The 23936-nt window shown below is 38.7% G+C and overlaps 1 protein-coding gene across 1 annotated transcript in view; it reads right to left on the bottom strand.

Moving 5' to 3' along the window:
• The window catches only part of SCAMP1 (secretory carrier membrane protein 1), a 104304-nt gene that overhangs the window by 52402 nt on the left and 27966 nt on the right, over positions 1 to 23936 (bottom strand). The window contains exon 2 of the mRNA XM_058567454.1: positions 17494 to 17571. Within this exon, the coding sequence (XP_058423437.1) occupies positions 17494 to 17571 (78 nt within the window). The remainder of the gene's footprint in view (positions 1 to 17493; positions 17572 to 23936) is intronic.

The following is a 23936-nucleotide window of genomic DNA, read 5'->3' as shown; positions in this document are numbered from 1 at the left end:
TGTTTTGTCTATGATGCATCCCAAGTGTCTAAAAGAGTGCCTGGAACACAGTAACTACTCAGTAAGTATGTTAAATTAAGATTCGAAAACGCACACACCATAAAGTTAAGATGGACAAATTCAACTATATGGAAAACTTAATCAAATAAAGTGAAAAGTCAAATGACAGACTGGGAAAACCGGTTTATGCATATAACAAAATATTGCTAACCAGAATACAGAAAAGAATTGTTACAAATCCATGAAAATACAAACTAATAAAAAAATGGGCAAAAGATTTGAACAGGGAATATGAAGAAGAGAAAACAGGATTGACCAATAAAGTATGAACTAATAGTTCAATCTCACTAGTAATCAAGAAGTGCAAAAACAGTGACATATTTCACAACCATAACATAGAAAAATGAAAAGCCTAAAATACCAAAATTTGGAATTATAGTACATACATAATGATGGTGTATATAAAAATTACAGCAAATGACTGAGATAGCATTTCCAATCAGTGGGAACAGGTGAGATTATCAATAAATGGTGCTGGGACAATTATTTAAACGTTTGGGGGGAAAAAATCAGATCCTTGTATCTCACCAGAATAAATTCCAAATGGATTAAAGTCCAATGTGAAAAAAAAAAAAGAAACTATAAAGACTAGAATATAGTATAGTACATAGAATATAGATGGTTATCTGATCTTGTGTTGGAGAAAAGTCATTCTAAACATTTAGAAGGAGTAAAGGGAGAGAAATGAAAATGACAAAGTAATATATCTGACTACATAAAAATTTTGAACTTTGATGACATAAAGTATTTCATAACCAAGATTAAAAAGCAAAATCTAAATAATAAGCAATACACACAACAGTTAATATATTTCATTACCTACAAATCAATAAGAAATAGATGAACATGTTATTGAGGGCAAATGCATTTTAAAAAACTCTTAACAGGCAGCTTATAAAAGGAAAATAAGCATATCAAAAATGTCAACCTCATTAGTAATCAAAGAAATGCAAATTTTACCTAATTATTTTTTAAATGATTATTACCATAAGATTACATTTTGGAAAAGATGTGGTAAAATGGGTATCCTCACACCTGACAGTGGGAGTATAGACTAGTCCATATAATAATCCTGGCGCACAATCTGGCATTATGTAAAAGCCATAGAAATATTTATACCTCATGACCCATCAATAGCTTGTCTTTGAAAATATCATAAGGAAATAATCCAAGATATGCACAAATGTGTGTATGCCAAGAATGCTCACGACAACATTATTTATAAAAGCAAAAGTTAGAAATAACCCAATGACCAACAATAGGAAAATGGTTAGATAAATTGTGATCCATCCACAGGAGAACATATAATGCAGCTATTTAAAAGTTCTGAAAGATATTTCATGAAATGGGGAAAGTTTGTACCAATATTAAGTGATAACAACAAATTATAAGACAAAACTGTATATACAGTATAATCCCAATTTTTTATTTAAAAATATAATTAAAATGTACCAAAATATTAATAGTGATTATTTATGGAAAGTGGGATTAAGAAAAGCTTTTTCTTGGGGGCCGGCCTGGTGGCGCAAGCGGTTGGGTGCGCGCGCTCCGCTGCGGCGGCCCGGGGTTCGCTGGTTCGGATCCCGGGCGCGCACCGACGCACTGCTTTGGCAAGCCATGCTGTGGCGGCGTCCCATATAAAAGTGGAGGAGGATGGGCACAGATGTTAGCCCAGGGCCGTCTTCCTCGGCAAAAAAAGAGGAGGAAAAGAGGAGGACTGGCGGATGTTAGCACAGGGCTGATCTCCTCACAAAAAAAAAAAAAAGAAAGAAAAGCTTTTTCTTATTTTCTTATCTCCACTATAATCTTTTGCTACCAAAAGAACTATAAACTCTCTGTTTCAATTGCCTGTTCCCCCAATATCTCATATTAACAGGCAGAAACACTGAAGCTAACCAATCCTAACTGTCCTCTAGCTAGAAAAGTAAGCACCTAAAGTTTCGCTTTCTTGGTTTATTTTAAACACAGAGCAATAACAAAACAACGACCAAATAAAATGCCTGGCAAGGGTCTTCTGGCAGCACACTTCGGAAACGCACACAAGAAGTTACCCAAGAATTCACTCAGTTGAAACCTTACTATAAATTCTTTACTGTTTTAAATAACAAATGAAGTATTAAGTACAATAAATTAGTAGATAAGGATGAAGGCTGGGTTAAAGCTAGCAATTTGACATATCTGAGGTCATAGTTGCTCATGGTATAGCAATGATGAGAAATGCTGGAGAAGTACAGATCTCTAACAGCAATGATATTAATGTGACAGCTATTTTTCTGATCATTTCTTCAAAGCTGTAGACATTAGCCAGATCTCTGTCCAGCTCTGGGACCCAGTATTTTCTTCAGCCACAACATACTTGTTTAGCCACCTCAAGCCAAGAACAGCTCTTGTCATAATTATTAAAGACCTATTCTGATGATGGCTCCTAATTCTTTTCCAACTTTTTACTTCTGCAGATATGAGTAAAAAGAAAATTAATACAACAATCCACTCAAGATTTCCATTTCTGGCAACATAGCAGACCACATATTTGTAGAGACCCCTCTGTACTTAATACCTAAAAATGCTAGATCAAATTTTATTTAAATAATATCTTAAACATAACTGAGCTGACGGGAAATTCTGGGAGGCCAGAAAGGAGGAAAAACTGCAAATCCAAACAAAGAAGAGCTTTGATGCCATGCCATTCACAAAATACTGGGGTTCAATGAGCTGCAGACAAAGCTTGGGAGGCAGTGCAAGGCAAAATCAATCTGAGATCCCTTCATAAAGCCAAGACTCCCTAAAAAGCAACATTAGTGGAAAAGAGAAATACTAGCTTCACAGAAAGAAACAGTAGGAATACTTGCCTTTCTTGCCCTGGACTCTGGATAAAGAAGGAAAAAAATCAGAAATATTCCCTGAGAATTCCCTGAGAAAACCATAAAGCTATCAACTTGCAGACTTGGGGCCAGAATTCATACTACCCACACAGAAAAATAATCCAAGATGAAATTTTCATTTCAAGGGATCCCAGGTTGGTAGTGACCTCAGGCATCTAGGAAAAGTAGAGGAACACACTTTAAAACCAGGCTTCAAAGAACTTTCACAAAGTGCCAAGTAACTTTGGCTCATGATTTAAACACAGATGGAAACAAGCCACCACGAGCAAGGGTCCATAGACATACAAACTACAGAATAAGACCCAAGATACTGGAATTATCAGATACAAAATATAAAATAGGTATGTTCAATAAAGAAATAAAAGATGGTAATAAAAGTATGACTAAGCAAGAAGAGACTATCAGAATTGACCAAACATCATCTTAAAATGATATAAATGGAACTCCTAGAAATGAAAACTGTAATAACTGAAATTATAAATTTAATAGACAAGTTAAACAGCAGACTACACAAAGATGAAGAGATAATTAGGGAAATGGACGTGGGTCTAAAGAAACTGCACAGATGCAGCAGAGAGACCAAAAGAAATGGAAAATATGAGAGGTTAAGAGAGATGACAAGAGAATGAGAAGGTCTAACAACTAAGAACTCCAGAGAAAGAGAACAGAGAGAATGAGGGAGTCAATATTCAAAAACAGTGTGAGGACGCTAATTCTCAGATTCAAAACTCCAAAACCCAAACTAGATTTTTAAAAGATTAACACCTAGACACGTCATAGTGAAAGAGCAAACCCTAAGAACAAGAGATCTTAAAACCAGCAAGAGAAAACAGACAATATCTACACAAAGGAATGTGAGTAAGACTGCGAGCTAACTTCTCACCAGTAACAATGGGAGCCCAAGCAGAACGTGCCAAACTGACGAGAGAAGACAACTGCCGATGGAGACCTCTAACTCTGGTTAGGAGCTTCTGAGAACCGAGGTGAAATGCCGATGAACACTGAAAGAGTTACTACCAATAGAGCCTCACTAGAGGAATTTCTACTTTAGGAACAGGAAAAATGATACCAGGAGGAAAATGTAAGATGCAAGAAGGAGTATCTTTCTGCCTCACTGGACACTTCTGAGTACATCAGCTTGATTTTACACTCATCAAAACTCCAGATATAGGGTCCAGCCCCATGTCCTAGTGACTAAGTTTGGCACGCTCCGCTTCAGCAGTCCAGGTTTGGTTCCCAGCCACAGACCTACACCGCTCATCAGTGGCCACACTGTGGCAGCAACCCATGTACAAAATAGACGAAGACTGGCACAGCTGTTAGCTCAAGGCCAATCTTCCTCAGGAAAAAAAAAAAAACCTCCAGATATAGAAAGAAAGTCAACCTATCTGTAGAAAAAAAGAGAACACTCTAGTGCAACTGGATGTATTGGAGTAAGATCAATTCCCCTCCCCGCAACAACCCTAAAACTGACTGCCACAGCTAGGCTGCCCCCGGGAAAAACCTGAAGTACTGAGTAAAGCAGAAGGTGCAGAGTTGGAAACAGAGAAAAAGACCGAGACAAGCCAGGAGGATGGTAGGAGAGCGACCTTGGGGGCAGAATCAAAAACAAAGACTGGCAGAGCAAGGCTGTTTATCCTTCTCCCATGGTGGATGAAATTTCACAAGTTAGGAGCAGACTGTATTTTAAAATCTCTCTGTGAAAGTTAAGGAGTTATAACTCTTTTACATGTTTTTTATTGAAGTATAATTGACCTATAATATTACATTAGTTTCAGGTGTACCACATAATTCGATATTTGTATATACTGCAAAACAATCACGAGTCTAGTTAAAAAAAATTTTTTTTCTTGTGATGAAAACTTTTAAGATCTACTCTCTCAGCAACTTTCAAATATGCCATACAGTATTATTAGCTATGCTGTACATTACATCCTCATGACTTATTTTTATAACTGGATGTTTGTACCTTGTGACCCCCTTCACCCACTTCGCCTCCCCTGCAACTACCAATCTGTTCTCTGTATCTATGAGCTCAGCTTTTTTAGTTTTTTTTATATTCCACATATAAGGTATTTGTCTTTCTCTAACTTATTTCACTTACCATAATGCCCTCGACATTATCACAAATGGCAATATTTCTTTCTTTTTTATGGCTGAATAATATTCCATTGTATAAATACTACATTTTCTTTATCCATTCATCCAGAGATGGACACTTCTGTTGTTTCCAATTCTTCTACATTATAACACAAATTACCTTACTACAGCTGCCTGTTCTGTGTGGCTTTGGTGAACTCAACTAGGACCAACAGATAAAAATTATAGGAAGATATATTTTGGCTCAATAGAATTAACAGCATTATAATAATCATGGTAATACAATAGCAGATGGACTGTTCTATAATATAGTGACCTCTCTGCACTAGAAATTCCCAAGGGGTTTCATTATTAAATAAATGACTGAATCAAGGCATGGGAGGTACACGAACGAGTTGCCTTTCTCATGCATAAACAAATATATGTTCTCCTTCCTAGCTGTCTTCCATATTCTAAACACCTATTCAAGAATATTTCTCCTTCCTTTTTCATGCTCTTTCTCTTCCGTCTGTGAACCAATAAAGTTCCTAAGCATACTCAGGGTCTAAAGCAATGTTTCTTAATGTGTTCATAGATCTCTTGCATCAGAAACCCCTAGTGCTTACTGAAAATGCAGACTCTGGGCCCCACCATGGACAGATTGATTCAAAAACTCAGGAGATGATGAAAAGGGATTTGCATTTTTAACAAGCTCATATTTTTAGTAAGTTCCCCAGGTGATTCGTAGACACCTTGAAATTCAAGACCTCCCCTCTAAGGCAACAAAGTTTACAGCTTCTCTAAACCACTGTCTTATTCTTTCACCTAACGGAGAGACTGCCAAAAGAAACCTAACACTTTTCACAGCTTTCACTGACTTCATCAATCTCTGATTGAGTAGACGAGAACTGCAGCTACGCTTAATGCAGATTCCCTTGTTATTAAGGGTGGTGAAAATTATACATATTAATATCAGAATCAGGACAATTAGAAATAATTTTATCAGAATAGATAACCATTTTACAACAGGCTTTTAAAGATTAGAATACTCTTTAATCAGGAGGAAGTGCCTAAGAGGAGGAAACAAGGGATATACAAGGATGGGAGTGTCCAAGTACAGAAAGGCACATAAAGGAACAGAAGTGTGACAATACACATTCATTCATACATTCAACAAACATTTACTGATCAACTACATTGAGCCACAAATAGTTATAGACACTTGGGATACATTAACGAACAAAACAGGTAACCATTCCTATCCTCAAAGGAAGATAAACAATATATATAATAAACAAACAAATACATTAGAGTATCTTAGAAAGCAATAAATTTTATGGAACAACAAAAAGAATAGGGTAAAGGGGTCGTGAGTTAAGGCTGAGTGGGGATAATGTTACTAAGGTGGTTAGGAAAGCCAATATCTGAGCAAAGACTTTATGGAAGGGAAGAAGCCAGCCTGGCAGGTATCTGGGGGGAAGACCCCCTCAGGCAGACAAAGCAGCCAGCGCAAAGTCAAGACAATGCCCAGCATCCACAAGGAGGACCAGTGTGCTGGAACAGGAACACATGAGAGAAAGAGTGTGAGCAGATAAAGAGCAGAGAGGTATTAGGGACCAGATTATATGCTATTTAAGGACTCGTGGTTTTACTCTGAAAAAAATTAAAAGCTAGTGAAGAGTTCTCAGCAGGAGACTGAAACGATCAACATTTTTTAAGGGATCACTCTGGCTACTGAGTTGAAAATAGACTGAAATGGGGCAAGGTAGAAGGAGGGAGAGTAGTTAGGAAACCACCACTGCAGTAATCAGGCAAGGGATGATCGCAGCTCAAGACAAGTCATGGTTACGGAGATAAAGGGTCGGTTCTGGATATACTTTTAAGGGAGAGCCAACAGGATTTCCTGACAAAATGATGTGAGATGTAGGGAAATGGAAATACCGCCAAGGTTTGGCCTAAGCAACTAGTAGGATAAAGTTGAGAAAGACTGAAAATGAGCAGGTTAAGGGCAGGGGACTCACTTCAGTTTTCAACATGCTGAATTTGCAATTTCTAAGACATCCAGGTAGACATGTCTAGTAGGCAGTTAAATACATGAGTCTGGTGTTCAGAACAGAGGTGTGTGATGGAGATGTAAATCTGGGAGTCATCAGCATGCAGATGGTATTTAAAGCTGTAAGACTGGATGAAATCACCATTTGATGAGCACAGAGACAGAAAAGAAGCAAAGCTTTAACTCCTGGTACACTCCAATATTGGGGGTGAAAGGGCAGAGGTAGAAGAGAAACCAGCAAAGGAGACTGAGAAGGCAAAACTCAAGTGCTCTGAAAGTCAAATGAAGACAGTGTTCTAAGAATGAGATAGTGATCAACTGTCAGTGCTGATGATAGATTGAATAAGGGTAAGACTGAAAATTTACCATCTGATTTAGCAATGAGGAAGTCACTGGCTACTTTGACAGGAGTGTTTTGGTGGCGTGCTGGGAGCAAAACCCTTATGAAGTATCTGTTCGGAGAAAGGAATGAGGAAAAAAACAAGTAGACAACTCTTTAGAGGATTTCTGCAGCAAAGGGTACGAGCAGAGAATTTTTCAAGGAAGGGGATGCCAGAAATGGACTGAAAAGGGAAATGAGGTCAAGATAAAGTTGCGTTACAGAGTTACAGTAATCAAGCCAGGGTGGTAATGGCCTAAGGATAGACATATAGATCAACAGAATAGAATTGAGAGTCCAAAAATAAACCCTTACATTCATCATCAATTGATTTTCAACAAGAGTGCCAAGATAAACCAAGGGTAAGAACAGGCTTTTCAATAAATGGTGCTGGAACAAGTGGATATCCACATGCAAAAAAATGAAGTTTGACACCTATCTCATACCATACACAAAAATTAACTCAAAATAGATCATAAACCTAAATGTAAGCACTAAAACTATACAACTCTAAGAAGAAAACATAGGAGTAAATCTTTATGACCTTGAGTTAGGCAAAAGTTTCTTAGATATGACACCAAACACATAAGCAACCAAAGAAAAAACAGAGAAATTTGACATCAAAATTAAAACCTTCTGTGTATCGAAGAACACTATCAAGAAAGTGAAAAGACGTCCCACAGATTGGGAGAAAATATTTGCAAATCACATGTTTGGTAAGGAACTTGTATCCAGAATATATAACAAACTTTTACAATTCAATATTAAAAAGACAACTCATTTTAAAAATGGACACCTTTGTGTCCATCTCTGGACATTTCTCCAAAGAAGACATACAAACGGCCAATAAGCACTTGAAAAGATGTTCAACATCATTAGCCATCAGAGAAATGCAAATCAAAATCACTAAGAGATATCACTTCACATCCACTAGGATGACTATAAGCAAAAAGTCAGAAATAACAAATGTTGGCAAGGCTGTGGAGAAACTGGAACCCTTATACGCTGCTGATGGGAATGTAAAATGGTGCAGCCACTTTGGAAAACAGTCTGGTAGCTCCTAAAAATGTAAAAATAGAGTTACCATATGACCCTGCAACTCCACTCCTAGGTATATATCCAAGAGAAATGAAAGCATACGTCCACATAAAAACTAGTTGTAGTGTAAGCCCTGACAGTTGGGTTTCCTCTTTTTTGTAATGCAGTGCCTAACTTAAGTTTCGATTGGCGAGGCATCCATTTCAAAGAGGCATCCATTTGGAAGAGAGCATATTGCCAGCCACATGACTAGATAAAGAGCCAGGCGGCCTCCCCTCACTGAGGCTTCTTTGTTTTAGAGATCTTAGTTGATCTACTTGTTTTTTGGGCTACTTGTTGGGCTACTCGTTTTTTTCTCTTCCGAGGTGCTTTAAACTCCCATTATGTTTTAAATTCATCAATAAAGAGTGAGCCTGCAAAACCCAAGGCCTGCCCCCACCCTCGACCCCCATAAAAGCAGAACCCCTCTCCCTTTCTACCTGCAACCTCATTGTGTGGCCCCAGGTGTGCTGTGTACTTTCCAGGTCTTGTAAGTAATAAACCTTTATTTTTTCAAAGTTTCCTGACGGTTACTACAGCAGGGCATCTTGCAATCATAATAAGAACCACAAGGGCCAGTCCAACCACAACATTTGTTACTGATAGGCTGAGACAGGCACAAGACACTAGCACACAAATGATCATAGCCGCCAAAAATTGGAAACAACCTAAATGCCCATTAACTGATAAATGCACAAATAAAATGTGGTATAAAAATCAATAAAAAGGAATGAGGTACTGATACATGCCACAACATAGTTGAACCCTGAAAACATTATGCTAAGTGAAAGAAATCAGTCACATATTATATGAAATGTCCAGAATAGGCAAATATAGAGAGACAGAAAGTAAATGAGTAGTTGCCTAGGGCTGGAGACAGAGAGGGAATGTAAAGTGACTGCTAAAGGGTGCACATGGGTAGGAGGGACAAAAATATTCTAAAATTAAAATTTGGTACTGGTTGTGCAACTCTATGACTACAGTAAAAACACTGAATTGTACACTTTAAATGGTATATGGTACATTAACTATATCTCAATAAAACTGTTAAAATAAATGAATAAATTTTCATATTTCCTTTTTCTAAGATGGGAGAAAACACCAAGTGTTTTTATGATGACATGAATGATCCAGTACAAAGTGAAAAAAACTAATGATGTAGGAGGGGGTGATTTAGAAAAGTTCTTAAGGTGAGAGTGGATGGAATCTAGAGCACAAATAAAGGGAATGGCTTTCAACAGAAGCACAGACAGTTCACCTATAAGTAAGAGGCAGGAAAGCAGAGTATATGGGTGCAAACGCTGCTAGGTACGTGGACGCAGTGGTGGGAGCCTGTGGATGTTCTCTAGTGATTGCTTCCATTTTCTCAGTGAAACAAGCAAGGTCATCAGCTGAGAGTGAAGACAGGGGAAGAGACTTGAAAGACAAGGAGAGGGCCGGCCCCATGGCTTAGCGGTTAAGTGCGTGCGCTCCGCTGCTGGCGGCCCGGGTTCGGATCCCGGGCGCGCACCAACGCACCGCTTCTCTTGCCATGCTGAGGCCGCATGCCACATACAGCAACGAGAAGGATGTGCAGCTATGACATACAACTATCTACTGGGGCTTTGGGGAAAAAAAATAAATTAATTAAAAAAAAAAGACAAGGAGAGAAGAAGAGAGTGGACAATTAAATGACTAGAATATTCAGTACAATTCAGAGTTGATCACTACAATTAAAAGTGAGACCCTGCAGCACAGTTTCTCCAGGCATATTTAGCTGCTAGGGTAAGGGCAGAGAGTAGAGTTGTATTGTATTTAACCAGCACTTGGATTTTAGCCAAAGGATTATGTCAAAGTAAGGGGGTGAGGGGAAGTCAAAAGAGTTGAGGTACATGCAAAGGAGTGATCATAACGACTGAATGTGGAACTGAAGCTGAGAGGAGAGAACAAGAGGTGGATAAAGGACAGTCATATAGTAGGATCAACAAACCAGGGGTCCTGGAGGAGTTGAAAGATGTGTTGAAATTGAGCAACTAGAGGAGGACTAAAAAGATACATGAAAATAAGATTACAGAGGAGTTCAATAAGTGATTATAACGCCTCTACAATACAGCCATGGGAGCGAGTGACTGGAGATAACATGGACGGCAAAAATGAATGGAAGAGATGAGCTCAAGGCACTGAGAGGACAAATGTTGGACAGACCACCACTAAGAATTCTAACTAGCGGGGCCGGCCTGGTGGCGCAAGCAGTTAAGTGCGTGTGCTCCACTGCGGCAGCCCGGTGTTCGCCGGTGCAGATCCCGGGCGCCCAGAGATGCACTGCTTGTCGTGCCACGCTGTGGCAGCGTCCCATATAAACTAGAGGAAGATGGGCAGAGGTGTTAGCTCAGGGCCAGTCTTCCTCAGCAAAAAGAGGAGGATTGGCATCAGATGTTAGCTCAGGGCTGATCTTCCTCACAAAAAAAGAAAAAAGTGCTGCCATTTGAAAAGTGCATATTGGGGCCAGCCCCATGGCGTAGTGGTTAAGTGTGCAAGCTCCACTGCCGGTGGCCTGGGTGGGGATCCCCGGCGCGCATGGATGCACCACTTGTCGGGCCATGCTGTGGCGGCGTCCCATGTGGAGTGGAGGAAGATGGGCACGGGCCAGGGCCAGTCTTCTTCAGCAAAAAAAAAAGAGGAGGATTGGCATGGATGTTAGTTCAGGGCTGATCTTCCTCACACACACACAAAAAGAATTCTAACTAGGAATAGCGTTAGAAAGAATAATGGTGAACCAGAAACTAAAACTGAGAAATAAAAAAAAAGAAAAAGAAAGGATAGAAATTCAGGACTCAGTAGATGACAGCCACAATGAGTGGTGGTACCCAAATATCATCTGATGACATGAGATTCAAAGGTGGGGATTTTTTAGACAGGAAAGAGGAAGAACTTCTGGAAGCCCAGTTGTCTGAGAACTGTACGAGAAAAAGCAGCTGGTTTTTGAGAATGTTGCAGGGGAATCAGCATCCTCATAGAAAGGCCAGTTTCCACAGAGCAGAAGAAAAAACATTTTGAAATAAAAATAAGGGTATTGGGGATTTTGATGAAGAGGAACTGTGACTTCCAGAAAGCACAATGGAAAGTTTCAGGAATTAAGGAAATAGAAGGGTACAGAATAAGCAATGTGCAGAGCATCATGAGGACTAAAATCCAGGAGATGAGACGTATCCTGGGAGTCTGAGGTTTCTCGCAGAGATTGACACAAACAGGAATCAAGGGCATAAAGAGATTAGTCCTGATAACCTTAGGCCAGACAAGTGTTGAGGAGAGGAAGGGATAGGTGTTCTGGGGGCTCCACTTTGACCCTTTTAAACAGTGTGAAGACATATGGAGACTCGAGATAGCAACTAGAGTGAAACAGCAGACTAGAGTGAGAGACTCTCTGCAGACTTGATGAAGTAAGTGGCCATGGTGGAGAAGCACACATGCCAAGGAACTATGCAGCCTCTAGCAACTGTGGATGGCATCTATGACCTGAGGGTGGTCTCCAACTGATATTCAGCAAAAACCCAGGGCCCTCAGTCATACAATCACAAGGATATTAATTCTGCCAAAAACCTGAATGATCTTGGAAGCCGATTCTTCCCCAATCGAGCCTCTAGATGAGAATGCAGCCCAGACAACACCTTGACCACAGCCTTGTGAAACCCTGAGCAAATGACCCAGTTAAGCTATGCCCGGACTCCTGACTCACAGAAACTGTGAAATAATAAACGTGTGTTTTTTCAAGCTGCTAAGTTTGTAGTAATTTGGTACACAGCAATAGAAAATGAATATATCTAGTATGAGAGGTTCATCTTGACCCACTAAAGGTGGGAATAAACCAGGGAAGCCAGGCATTAGGACCACACCCAGTCTCTCTCAACTCCATTCAATGACTGATAAAAGCCCTGGGGGCGTGGTCTCAATAGAGTTGGGGTTAGTGAATAGATGACTTCAGCTGGAGCAAATGGCACATTAGAGGATAAGACTAAAAAGATAGTCTGGGGGGGCTAGTATATGGGGACTCTAAACTTTCTGCACAGTTTTTCTGTAAAACTAAAATTGCTCTAAAAAATAAAGTCTATAAAAAAATTAAAATTAAAAAAAAGGACAGTCTGAGGTCAAATTATGGAGGGCCCCACACGCCACACTACTAAGTAGGCAATGCATAATCAATGTACACATTTCTAAGGAGACTAGACCTAACCTGACCTTGGCTTTAAGAAATAATTCTAGTCACAGTGAAAATAAAATGGTTTAAAGAAGAGAAACTGGAGAGAGGTAAGTAGATAGGCCATTGTACTATGTCACCAGTACCTGAATTAGGACAGTGTAGTAGGAATGAAAAGGTCAGACACACAGGTAATACCTCCTAGAGGTAAAAGTGACAGACAGGATATGGCAACTGGAAAGATGTAGGAAAAGAAGCTGTTTGAGCCCAAGAGGACTCAGGTATTCCTAGCCAGAGACACTAGGAGGATAGAAGGCAATAGTCAGGGCCGGCCCTGTGGCTTAGCGGTTAAGTGCACGCACTCTGCTGCTGGCGGCCCGGGTTTGGATCCCGGGCGCGCACCGACACACTGCTTCTCCGGCCATGCTGAGGCCGCGTCCCCCATACAGCAACTAGAAGGATGTGCAACTATGACATACAACTATCTACTGGGGCTTTGGGGGGAAAATAAATAAATAAAATTATTAAAAAAAAAAACTAGAAGGCAACAGTCATCATTAAGTAACACTAGAAACAAAGAAGACTGGTGCTGGAAAGGACAGATAATGAGCTCCAAGAAAGACAAGACAGTAAGAAGCAAAGGAGAAAGGAAAAGACAAAAAAGACATGCATGGCAAGAGAAAATAAAGACAGGTCTGACGGTACAGAAAATGCGTTTGCTGTATTAAAGAAAGGTCAACTACTAAGTACAACGATACACAGTTAGTCCCTGGAGATAAAAATTTTATCCATTTTCAAAACAGAAATTGATATTAGAAATTATTTAACTCAATATCTTCCTCTCTGCCTCCACTGTTACATATTTTAAAAAAAAAAAAAAAAGACACCCAGAGAGGTTAGGTGGTTTGCCTGAAGTTACCCACTAATTAGTGGCAGGGCCTAGATTAGAATCTAGGGTTTATGATTTCAATCTACTTCATGTTCTGAATCATCTTACTTTTCTATGTCCCTATGGTTGGAAATGACCACTTGAGCATGCCAGTACTTGGAATTTTCTTCTCTTGGTTCCTCTTTCTGTCAGAAGTACAGATCGTGCTGCTATATGTGACAAAAATCATAGATGGCAAAAACTAGCAGAAGAGGAACCTGGCAGTCTATCCCTGAAGAAAAAAAAGATGACAGTAAAGTAGGCCCTGAGAAATGGCACTAAGGATTTATATCAGCAGTGCCATTCTTCCCACACACACATAGGTGTCCCCATCACTATACCTCAATACCCACCAGAAGAAATCCTGTCCAAAGCCTGAATGCCATCACCAGTGGCTGAAACCAGTGAGAATCGAGCTGCAATAGGCATTTTAAACTGTTACCTAATTTAAAAGGAAAACATTCCCCATAAATACATACCAATTCTCAAGGAAGAGCCAATTCTTCTAGCAATTTATCCATTAAATTTTAGAGAGTAGGCCAGGGAACCTACTCACCATGCCAAAAATAACTTCAGTGGGCAAATACGTTTTGACTTCAAACAAAAAAAATTATTTCCTGGGGCCGGCCCAGTGGCGCAAGCGGTTAAGTGCGCGCGCTCCACTGCGGCGGCCCGGGGTTCGCTGGTTCGGATCCCGGGCGCGCACCAACGCACTGCTTGGCAAGCCATGCTGTGGCGGCGTCCCATATAAAGTGCAGGAAGATAGGCACTGATGTTAGCCCAGGGCCGTCTTCCTCAGCAAAAAAGGAGGAGGATTGGCGGATGTTAGCTCAGGGCTGATCTCCTCACAAAAAAAAAAAAAAAAAAATTATTTCCTAACTCAAAACCTCCATTTTTACAGCACACCTCAGTTCAGACTAGCCACATTTCAGGCGCTCAATGGCCTTCCATTTTACTGCCAACAGACTTAGTCCATACTGCAAGGTGTCTTGTGATAACTCCTTTCTCTGAATTTATAATATAGAGTGAATTAATATGTAAATTATTCAAATATTTAATTGTTGCCTTCCTTAAATACCTTAAAGTTTCCATTCAAACAGAAAACGAACTATTAAAGAAAACCTAATTTTAAAAAAAGAAACAAGACAGGAACTTGCTTTAAATCTTAGCAAGGTTATATACTCATTCTGCTCAAGGATCTTCCTACTTGACCTCAAGTAGTGCACCACACCCTTATGCAACAATCCAGAAGCTTCATTTTCACGAATATTTTTCTAAGACAAATATGAATACCACCAATCAACTAAAATAGTATTTGGACTGAGTTCTAACATATCACTTAAGTCGATTATCCAAGTACATCTAATCTGTGTTGGAAAAATAGTCACAGCCAAAAAAAAAAAGCACAAATTTCTGAAACCATACTTACAGGAAACAAAGGAACTCTTAATTTATTATTTCAACTGTGTTTTCCATCATGTAAAAAGTTCAGTGGAAAATGCATAAGGGGGCCGGCTTGTGGCTTAGTGGTTAAGTGTGTGCACTCCGCTGCTGGTGGCCCGGGTTCGGATCCCGGGCGCGCACCAACGCACCACTTCTCCGGCCATGCTAAGACTGCGTCCCACATACAGCAACTAGAAGGATGTGCAACTATGACATACAACTATCTACTGGGGCTTTGGGGAAAAAAAAAGGAGGAGGATTGGCAATAGATGTTAGCTCAGAGCCGGTCTTCCTGAGCAAAAAGAGGAGGATTAGCATGGAAGTTAGCTCAGGGCTGACCTTCCTCACAAAAAGAAAATGCATAAGGATTCAAACAATAATCTTCCTGATTCTGGCACTGCATCACTGCTCATCAAATCTGAGAGAAGTGTTTCACTGTAAATTGGCTTGTCATTATTGCCCAGCTACATACTTAAGACTAGTCTCTTTTGGAAAATCTTTCTTTGACTGTAAAGTCTCAACATTTAGGACCACAGTTTATATTTTTCCACTTTATTTTTCCTGGATGTATCTTCTTTGCGTAATTTTTTAAAATCCCAATTCGGTGAGAAATTTTTCATAGACCAGGACTATATCTTCTATTTCTCAGGCATCTAGCTCTAAAGACAACCCCAGCAAAATGGAAAAGCCATAAGCTTTACAGAAAACAGATGAGTTAGTAAATTAGTTCTGCCCCTTACTAGCTGGATGCCCTGTGTCTCAGACTCTTTATCAGTAAAATAGAAATAAAAAATATCATTTTGAACGTTGTTTTAAGAATTCAATAAGATAATATAGGTAAAGTACATGGCACAAAGTGGACAACTTGAAAAAGATTACTACTACTCCCATTAAGAATAATCTAAAGTTGCTCCTGTAAAAAGGTTAAACATGTTTCTTGCTGGTAATATCTTTCAAAAAATCACATGAAAATCTTTTTATTTTTTATCAGCAAACTTTAAAAAGTCTTGTTCCCATCTCCATCCCCAAGAAGTCATGTTAGAACGACTACATATAGTGGAATAAAATATACCAGCTCTTCTTTTCCTCCCTTTCAACTACTACTAAATTACAGCGTCATATGTTCATAGCGCTAATTTACTATAATGTTGAACCATATGAAACTGCCATTTTACATGTCAAAACCGGTCAACATATTGCCCACTGCACATGGTTCAATCTGAACTTTACTTACTCAATGAACACCTTAGCAATCCCAGCCTGGGTTGCAGTTGCTACACATAAGCAAAAGCTTTAAATGAGGGCTTTGAAATAACAAAGTGAAATTTAAAAGTTCACTCTTATATTAATGCTTTTACTTTGTACAAAGCTCTTCCTAAAACTAAAAAGTTAATATAATACATCTTCAAGAAATTTCCAAGTGAAAACCTAGATAATCTTTTTGAATTATTTTCTACACTATGAAAAACATACATCTGGAAGAGGTGATCAAGTAAAGATCATTATACTGACATGTAAATCTAAGCATATAGCTGAAGAACTTCAATATCTTTAAAAGAATGACCAACATTTCAAGAGCCAACAATATTCAAAATTAGGGACCTCATGAATGTGATATTTAAGCTAGAGACTCAAATACAGGAGGTAAAATTATTTGCCAGAGAAATTTTGGGAGAGAATTCTCGACAGAACCTACCTCAATAGTTACTCAAAACTGGTTCACAATAAAATCACCAAAAGGGCTTAAAAAAAAAAAAAAAAAACACTGCCCTAACTCTGAGAGATTAGAGCCCTAATGGATAGTGTCATAAGGCTCCCCCGGTGCTTCTAATATGCATCTAGGGTAAAGAACCCCTATTTTACAGGGATTTTTTTCATAGCTCTACATTTTATAAATCTAGGTTAAATTCTGAAGGGAAGAATATGTTCCTAGGCCAGGTAAAGTTCCAGAGGTTCTAGTCTACCAGAGCGGAAGGCTGGTGCTATTCAGAATAACCTAATTCAAATGACAATAATACAAATATTCACGGCAGAGTTCCATACATAGGTCCCTCATTGTAAGAAAACCTCACTCCACATTACCATGAAGACAATATGCACACCAAAAAACACTTCCCTCTCCTATTTCAAGTACTGTAGTAAGATTTACATATTAGAGGGATTATTAGCAATTTAATTTGTAGAACATAAAAGAAAATTTGCAGTATTCACTAGGACCATCATGGTAATTTTCAATTACTACTAATATTCCTTCTTGTTTAAAAAAAAAATTAACTTGCTAAATTCTAAACAAAACACTACCAGCTTGTTTTACATAAGTTTAACCTATCAATTAAAAAAGAAACCATAATTAAAATAGAATTCCTATTTAATGTCAATTTTAACATTTAAAAGTAGTCCAATTAAGAATAGTCTTACTGTTCTAGAATCTGAGAATGGATTGTATTCGTCAAGTCCCGGTGGAACATTTCTGGTCACTTGTGTAACTGATGGGTCCTGGAATAAAATTCAAAGGAGAAAAAAAGATTACTTATCCTTTAAGATACAATTTTGATATTTACAAAGCATTTCTTTTATCTGTACTTTTGATCACCCAGCAAAGCTAACAGAGGAAAATAAGATTATCAGATTTACTCAGTCCCATTCCAATGAAGTTGGAATTTAAACCCACAACCTTTGCACCCTCAAGGAAAAACAAGTGAAAACTGGGTTAGATGCAAATCAGCTGCTAGTTATTATATAAAGAATGAAAGTAGACTAGCTCTTAACAGCTGTGTGGAACTGACTGCACAAGAGCATCTTAGCAAATCTTGAGTAAACTCACCATCCTTTCCTTTGGGCTCCACAAAGAGTTCATGTTCCCCTTTTTTATATCTTCAATCAGTTTTCCCTACTACAGATTTAAATACCACACTACAAATCAATGTCATGTACAGGCAACATCTAGAGCATCCAAGATTAAGTATCTCTTCCTTGTTTTATTCTACTACAGTATTTCCACTTGACTGTAGTTTATTTTTCCACGTGATCCTGGACTGTCTCCCCTTTTCCAAGTATATCACCACACTATCCTAGCTCTTCAAATCTCTTAATATTTGAGCCTAATAATAGGCTTTCATATAAATAACTAAACCACAAAATCCTAGGTATTTATTCTATTTCTCTTGATTTTGAATGTAAAACACAAACAATGAACAGCTCAACAAAATCAACGACATAATTAACGTGAAAAGCATTTGCAAACTGTAATGTAGCCTCATTGGCTTTCTTATCCCTAGTTTCAAACTTTGGTGTGCATCAGAATCAAATAAAACACAGACTGCTGCACCCCACCCCAGAGTTTCTGATTCAGCAGGTCCGGGAGGGCGGGGCGCTGAGAATCTCTCTAACAAGTTCTCAGGGGATGCTGCTGCTGCTTGTCTGGGGATCACTGCTCTCCGGTCTATACTGTATCTTCTCCAATCCACCTTCCTCAACATAGTCATCAAAGTTACCTTTCAAAAATGAAAAGTTAATCTTGTCAAACCCCCCTCCCCGTCCCTCATCCATTTCAGGTTGTTTAAAGGCCCTCCACTAACTATAAAATCCAAATTCCTCAAAATGAGCTACAAGGCTTCTGACCATCTAGCCTATCCCCTGCCTACCTTTGAAACAGCCTGATCAACTCTCTCATAACCACCCTCACATTGCCAGATCCTTCCCCCTTAACCAAATGAAACAAGCTCCTGCATAAGCAGCCTCAAACTTGGCAAAAAGCAAGTGGTAAGGATAAATTAAAAGAATGGCACAGACAAAAAATAAAGGCTGTAGACTTGCTCAACAACAAAAGGGGAAGGTGGAATGAAATCACTCTATTTCCCAGGGTTCCCCTCCCAAGTTTACTCAAAAATATGAGGAGCAGGAAGATTATCAAGAGGGGATGTGTGCCTCAGGGGGAAAATTTAAAAAACAGAAACATAAATATCTAATCAAATTTTTCAAGTTGGTGCACTGCTGCGGTTAACTTAATTTAGAAGTGGGTTTAGGGTTAACAAGTGGAGACTTAGCAAATCCAGAAGGTCCAGCCGCAGTCTCAATGCCCACCCCATCACCACCCACAAAATCAGGGGACCTGGCAGTCCTCGGACATCATATTCTTCCTTGGCATTGCTTCCTCTAGTAGGAATACTCTTCCAGGCAGAGTCAGCCTAGCAATCTCCTCCTCTTCCTTCAAGACTCAACCAAAGACGACCTCACATGCTAACCAGTCATCTTCCTGATACCTTCCTGCTACCCAAGTCACTCCATCCAGGCTCAGTACTTCCACAGAGTTTGGTATTTATCTCCATTAGCATTTATTTCACTGAACCATGATGATCTTCATGCAAGTCTTTATTCTCAAATTAAACTGTGACTTCTTTGAATACAAGAAATAGGTAAATAGGTCTTTTTTTATTAAATCATACATGCCTGGCAATACTCTGTTTCTTGACAGATTACCACCAACCCTGGGGGAAAAATATCCAAAGAGTAATTGTTCAAGACAGTAGCAGCAGTAATAACAAAGAAATACCTCCTGGAAAAAAAAGAGCATAAACATGAAGATAGTTCAAAATGTGTAAGTGAAAAGATGTTTAATCTCACTCAGAAATACTAATTAAAACTACACCCACGTAGGTGCTGACCCAGTGGCATAGCAGTTAAGTTCACGAGCTCTGCTTCAGGCAGCCCAGGGTTTGCGGGTTCGGATCCCAGGTGCAGACCTTCACACGGCTTGTGAAGCCATGCTGTGGCAGCGTCCCATATAGAAAGTAGAGAAAGATGGGCACGGATGTTAGCCCAGGGCCAATCTTCCTCAGCAAAAAGAGGAGGATTGGCATCAGATGTTAGCTCAGGGCTAATCTTCCTCACAAACAAACAAACAAAAAAAACAAAACTACAATGAAGTAATCATTTCTTACCTTATCAGATTAGCAAAAATCCCAAAGTCTCACATACCCTACTGACAAAGCTGTAAGGAAACAAGGATTCTCATACATTATTAATGGGAACAGAAACTGTTACAACCTTAGGGAGGGAAAGTTGGCACTAGGGGGCAAAATGACATCTGCATTTATACTCTGCCCACGATCTCACTTCTAGGAACTTATTCCAAAGATACACTGGCAAAATACTATTTGTAACAGCAAAAGATTAGAAGCAAACTAAATGTCTGTCAATTAAAGATGGCTGAATAAACGATGGTACACGTCCATGATAAAGTACTACACAGCTGAGTATTATGCAGTTGTAAAACGGTGTAAGGAGATTGATACGCTGCCACGGAGTGAGCGAAAAAATAAGGTGCAGAACAGTGTAAATGAGATGTTACCTTTTATCCACAAAGGAAGACAAAAATGAATGTGTATATGTTTACTTATATTTTAAAAAAGGAAAAATAAACCAAAAACGAATAAAAATGATTACCTATAGGGAAAGGAGGAGAACAGTGAGAAGAGAGCAAAGGCTTAGAAGCTAGACTTCTCTGAATGTACCTTGTTTTACAATTTTCACTTTAGAACCACAAAAATGTTTTTCATAGTTTTAGAAAAAAATTAATTCAAAAAGAAAAAATGCAGGAAGCAAAATGTAGGGTCAGAAAGATGGATCCAGTTTAGCCAACATTCATGCCATCGATGTCACTCTCTCAATGCCACAGAAGTACAATGGGTACGAGCATAGAAGTACCAGTAAGTCCCAACTCTTACAAATATGCATATCCAATTATCAAGGGTCCTAAAATTCATATTCTTTTTTTTTTTTTTAATTAATGTTTTAATGGTTTCTAATATTGTGAAATTTTGGGTTGTACATTTTTGTTTGTCCATCACCACATATATGACTCCCTTCACCCCTTGTACCCACCCCCCACCCCCACTGCCCTGGTAAGCACAGTCCAGTTTTCTCTGTCCATGTGTTGGTTTATATTCCACATGTGAGTGAGATCATACAGTGTTTGTCTTTCTCTTTCTGGCTTATTTCACTTAACATAATACGCTCCAGGCCCATCCATGTTGTTGCAAATGGGACGATTTTGTCTTTTTTTATGGCTGAGTAGTATTCCATTGTATATATATACCACATTTCCTTAATCCAATCGTCAGTCGAGGGACACTTAGGTTGCTTCCACTTCTTGGCTATGGTGAATAATGCTGCAATGAACATAGGGGTGCATAAGCCTCTTTGGATTGTTGATTTCAGGTGCGTTGGATAGATTCCCAGTAGTGGGATGGCTGGATCATAGGGCATCTCTATTTTTAATTCTTTGAGGAATCTCCATACCGTTTTCCATAGAGGCTGCACCAATTTGCATTCCCACCAGCTGTGTATGAGGGTTCCTGTTTCTCCACATCCTCTCCAACATTTGTTGTTTTTTGTCTTGGTGATTATAGCCATTCTAACGGGCGTGAGGTGGTATCTTAGTGTTGTTTTGATTTGCATTTCCCTGATGATTAGTGATGTTGAGCATCTTTTCATGTGCCTATTGGCCATCTGTATATCTTCCTTGGAGAAGTGTCTGTTCATTTCCTCTGCCCATTTTTTGATCGGGTTGTTTGTTTTTTTGTTGTTCAGTTGTGTGAGTTCTTTATATATTATGGAGATCAACCCCTTGTCTGATGTATGTTTTGCAAATATTCTCTCCCAGCTGGTTGGTTGGTTGTTCATCTTGATTCTGGTTTCGTTTGTCTTGTAGAAGCTCTTTAATCTGATAAAGTCCCAATTGTTTATTTTTTCTTTAGTTTCCCTAGTCTGGGTAGGCATGTCATCCGAAAAGATTCCTTTAAAACCAATGTCAAATAGTGTGTTGCCTATATTTTCTTCTATGAGTTTTATAGTTTCAGGTCTCACCTTCAGGTCTTTGATCCATTTTGAGTTAATTTTTGTGAATGGCGATAGCACATGGTCCACTTTCATTCTTTTGCATGTGGCTGTCCAGTTTTCCCAACACCATTTATTGAAGAGACTTTCCTTTCTCCATTGCATGTTCTTAGCACCTTTGTCGAAAATTAGCTGTCCGTATATGTGTGGTTTTATTTCTGGGCTTTCAATTCTGTTCCATTGATCTGTGTGTCTGTTTTTGTACCGGTACCATGCTGTTTTGATTACTATTGCTTTGTAGTATGTTTTGAAGTCAGGAATTGTGATGCCTCCTGCTTTGTTCTTTTTCTTTAGGATTTCTTTAGCTATTCGGGGTCTTTTGTTGCCCCATATAAATTTTAGTATTCTTTTTTCTATTTCTGTGAAGAATGTCATTGGGATTCTGATTGGGATTGCATTGAATCTCTAGATTGCTTTAGGTAATATAGACATTTTAACTATGTTTATTCTTCCAATCCACGTGCATGGGATATCTTTCCATTTCTTTATGTCATCATGGATTTCCCTCAATAATGTCTTGTAGTTCTCATTGTATAGGTCCTTCACCTCCTTGGTAAGATTTACTCCTAGGTATTTTATTCTTTTTGATGCAATTGTAAATGGTATTATCTTTTTGAGCTCTCTTTCTGTTAGTTCATTATTAGCATATAGAAATGCAACTGATTTTTGTAGATTGATTTTGTACTCTGCAACTTTGCTGTAGTTGTTGATTGTTTCTAATAGTTTTCCAACAGATTCTTTAGGGTTTTCTATATATACAATCATGTCATCTGCAAATAGTGAGAGTTTCACTTCTTCGTTACCTATTTGGATTCCTTTTATTCCTTTTTCTTGCCTAATTGCTCTGGCCAAAACCTCCAGTACTATGTTGAACAGGAGTGGTGAGAGTGGGCAGCCCTGCCTCGTTCCTGTTCTCAGAGGAATGGCTTTCAGTCTTTCCCCGTTGAGTATGATGTTAGCTGTGGGTTTGTCATATATGGCCTTTATTATGTTGAGGTACTTTCCTTCTATTCCCATTTTATTGAGAGTTGTTATCATAAATGGATGTTGTATCTTGTCAAATGTCTTCTCTGCGTCTATTGAGATGATCATGTGGTTTTTATTCTTTGTTTTGTTGATGTGATGTATCACGTTGATTGATTTGCGGATGTTGAACCATCCCTGCGTCTCTGGTATAAATCCCACTTGATCATGGTGTATGATCTTTTTAATGTATTGTTGTATTCGGTTTGCCAATATTTTGTTGAGGATTTTTGCATCAATGTTCATCAGTGATATTGGCCTGTAATTTTCTTTCTTTGTATTGTCTTTGTCTGGTTTTGGTATCAAGGTGATGTTGGCCTCATAGAATGATTTAGGAAGTGTTCCATCTTCCTCTATTTTTTGGAATAGTTTGAGAAGGATGGGTATTAAATCTTCTTTGAATGTTTGGTAAAATTCACTGGAGAAGCCATCTGGTCCTGGACTTTTATTCTTTGGGAGGTTTTTGATTACTATTTCAATCTCTTTACTTGTTATTGGTCTATTCAGATTCTCCATTTCTTCTTGGTTCAATTTTGGGAGGTTGCATAAGTCTAAGAATTTATCCATTTCTTCTAGATTGTCCAATTTGTTGGCATATAATTTCTCATAGTATTCTCTTATAATCCTCTGTATTTCCATGGTATCCGTTGTAATTTCTCCTCTTTCATTTCTAATTTTATTTACTTGAGCCTTTTCTCTTTTTTTCTTAGTAAGCCTCGCTAACGGTTTGTCTATTTTGTTTATCTTCTCAAAGAACCAACTCTTTGTTTCATTAATCCTTTCTACTGTTTTTTTGGTCTCAATATCATTTATTTCTGCTCTGATTTTTATTATTTCTCTCCTTCTGCTGGCTTTGGGCTTTGTTTGTTCTTTTTCTAGTTCTGTTAGGTGTAATTTAAGGTTGCCTATTAGGGCTTTTTCTTGTTTGTTAAGGTGGGCTT

The sequence above is a fragment of the Diceros bicornis genome, chromosome 1, assembly GCF_020826845.1.
Source record: "Diceros bicornis minor isolate mBicDic1 chromosome 1, mDicBic1.mat.cur, whole genome shotgun sequence".
Taxonomy (NCBI): domain Eukaryota; kingdom Metazoa; phylum Chordata; class Mammalia; order Perissodactyla; family Rhinocerotidae; genus Diceros; species Diceros bicornis.
Note: the sequence above shows the minus strand (reverse complement) of the source record. Positions and strands in the feature narration are given on the sequence as shown.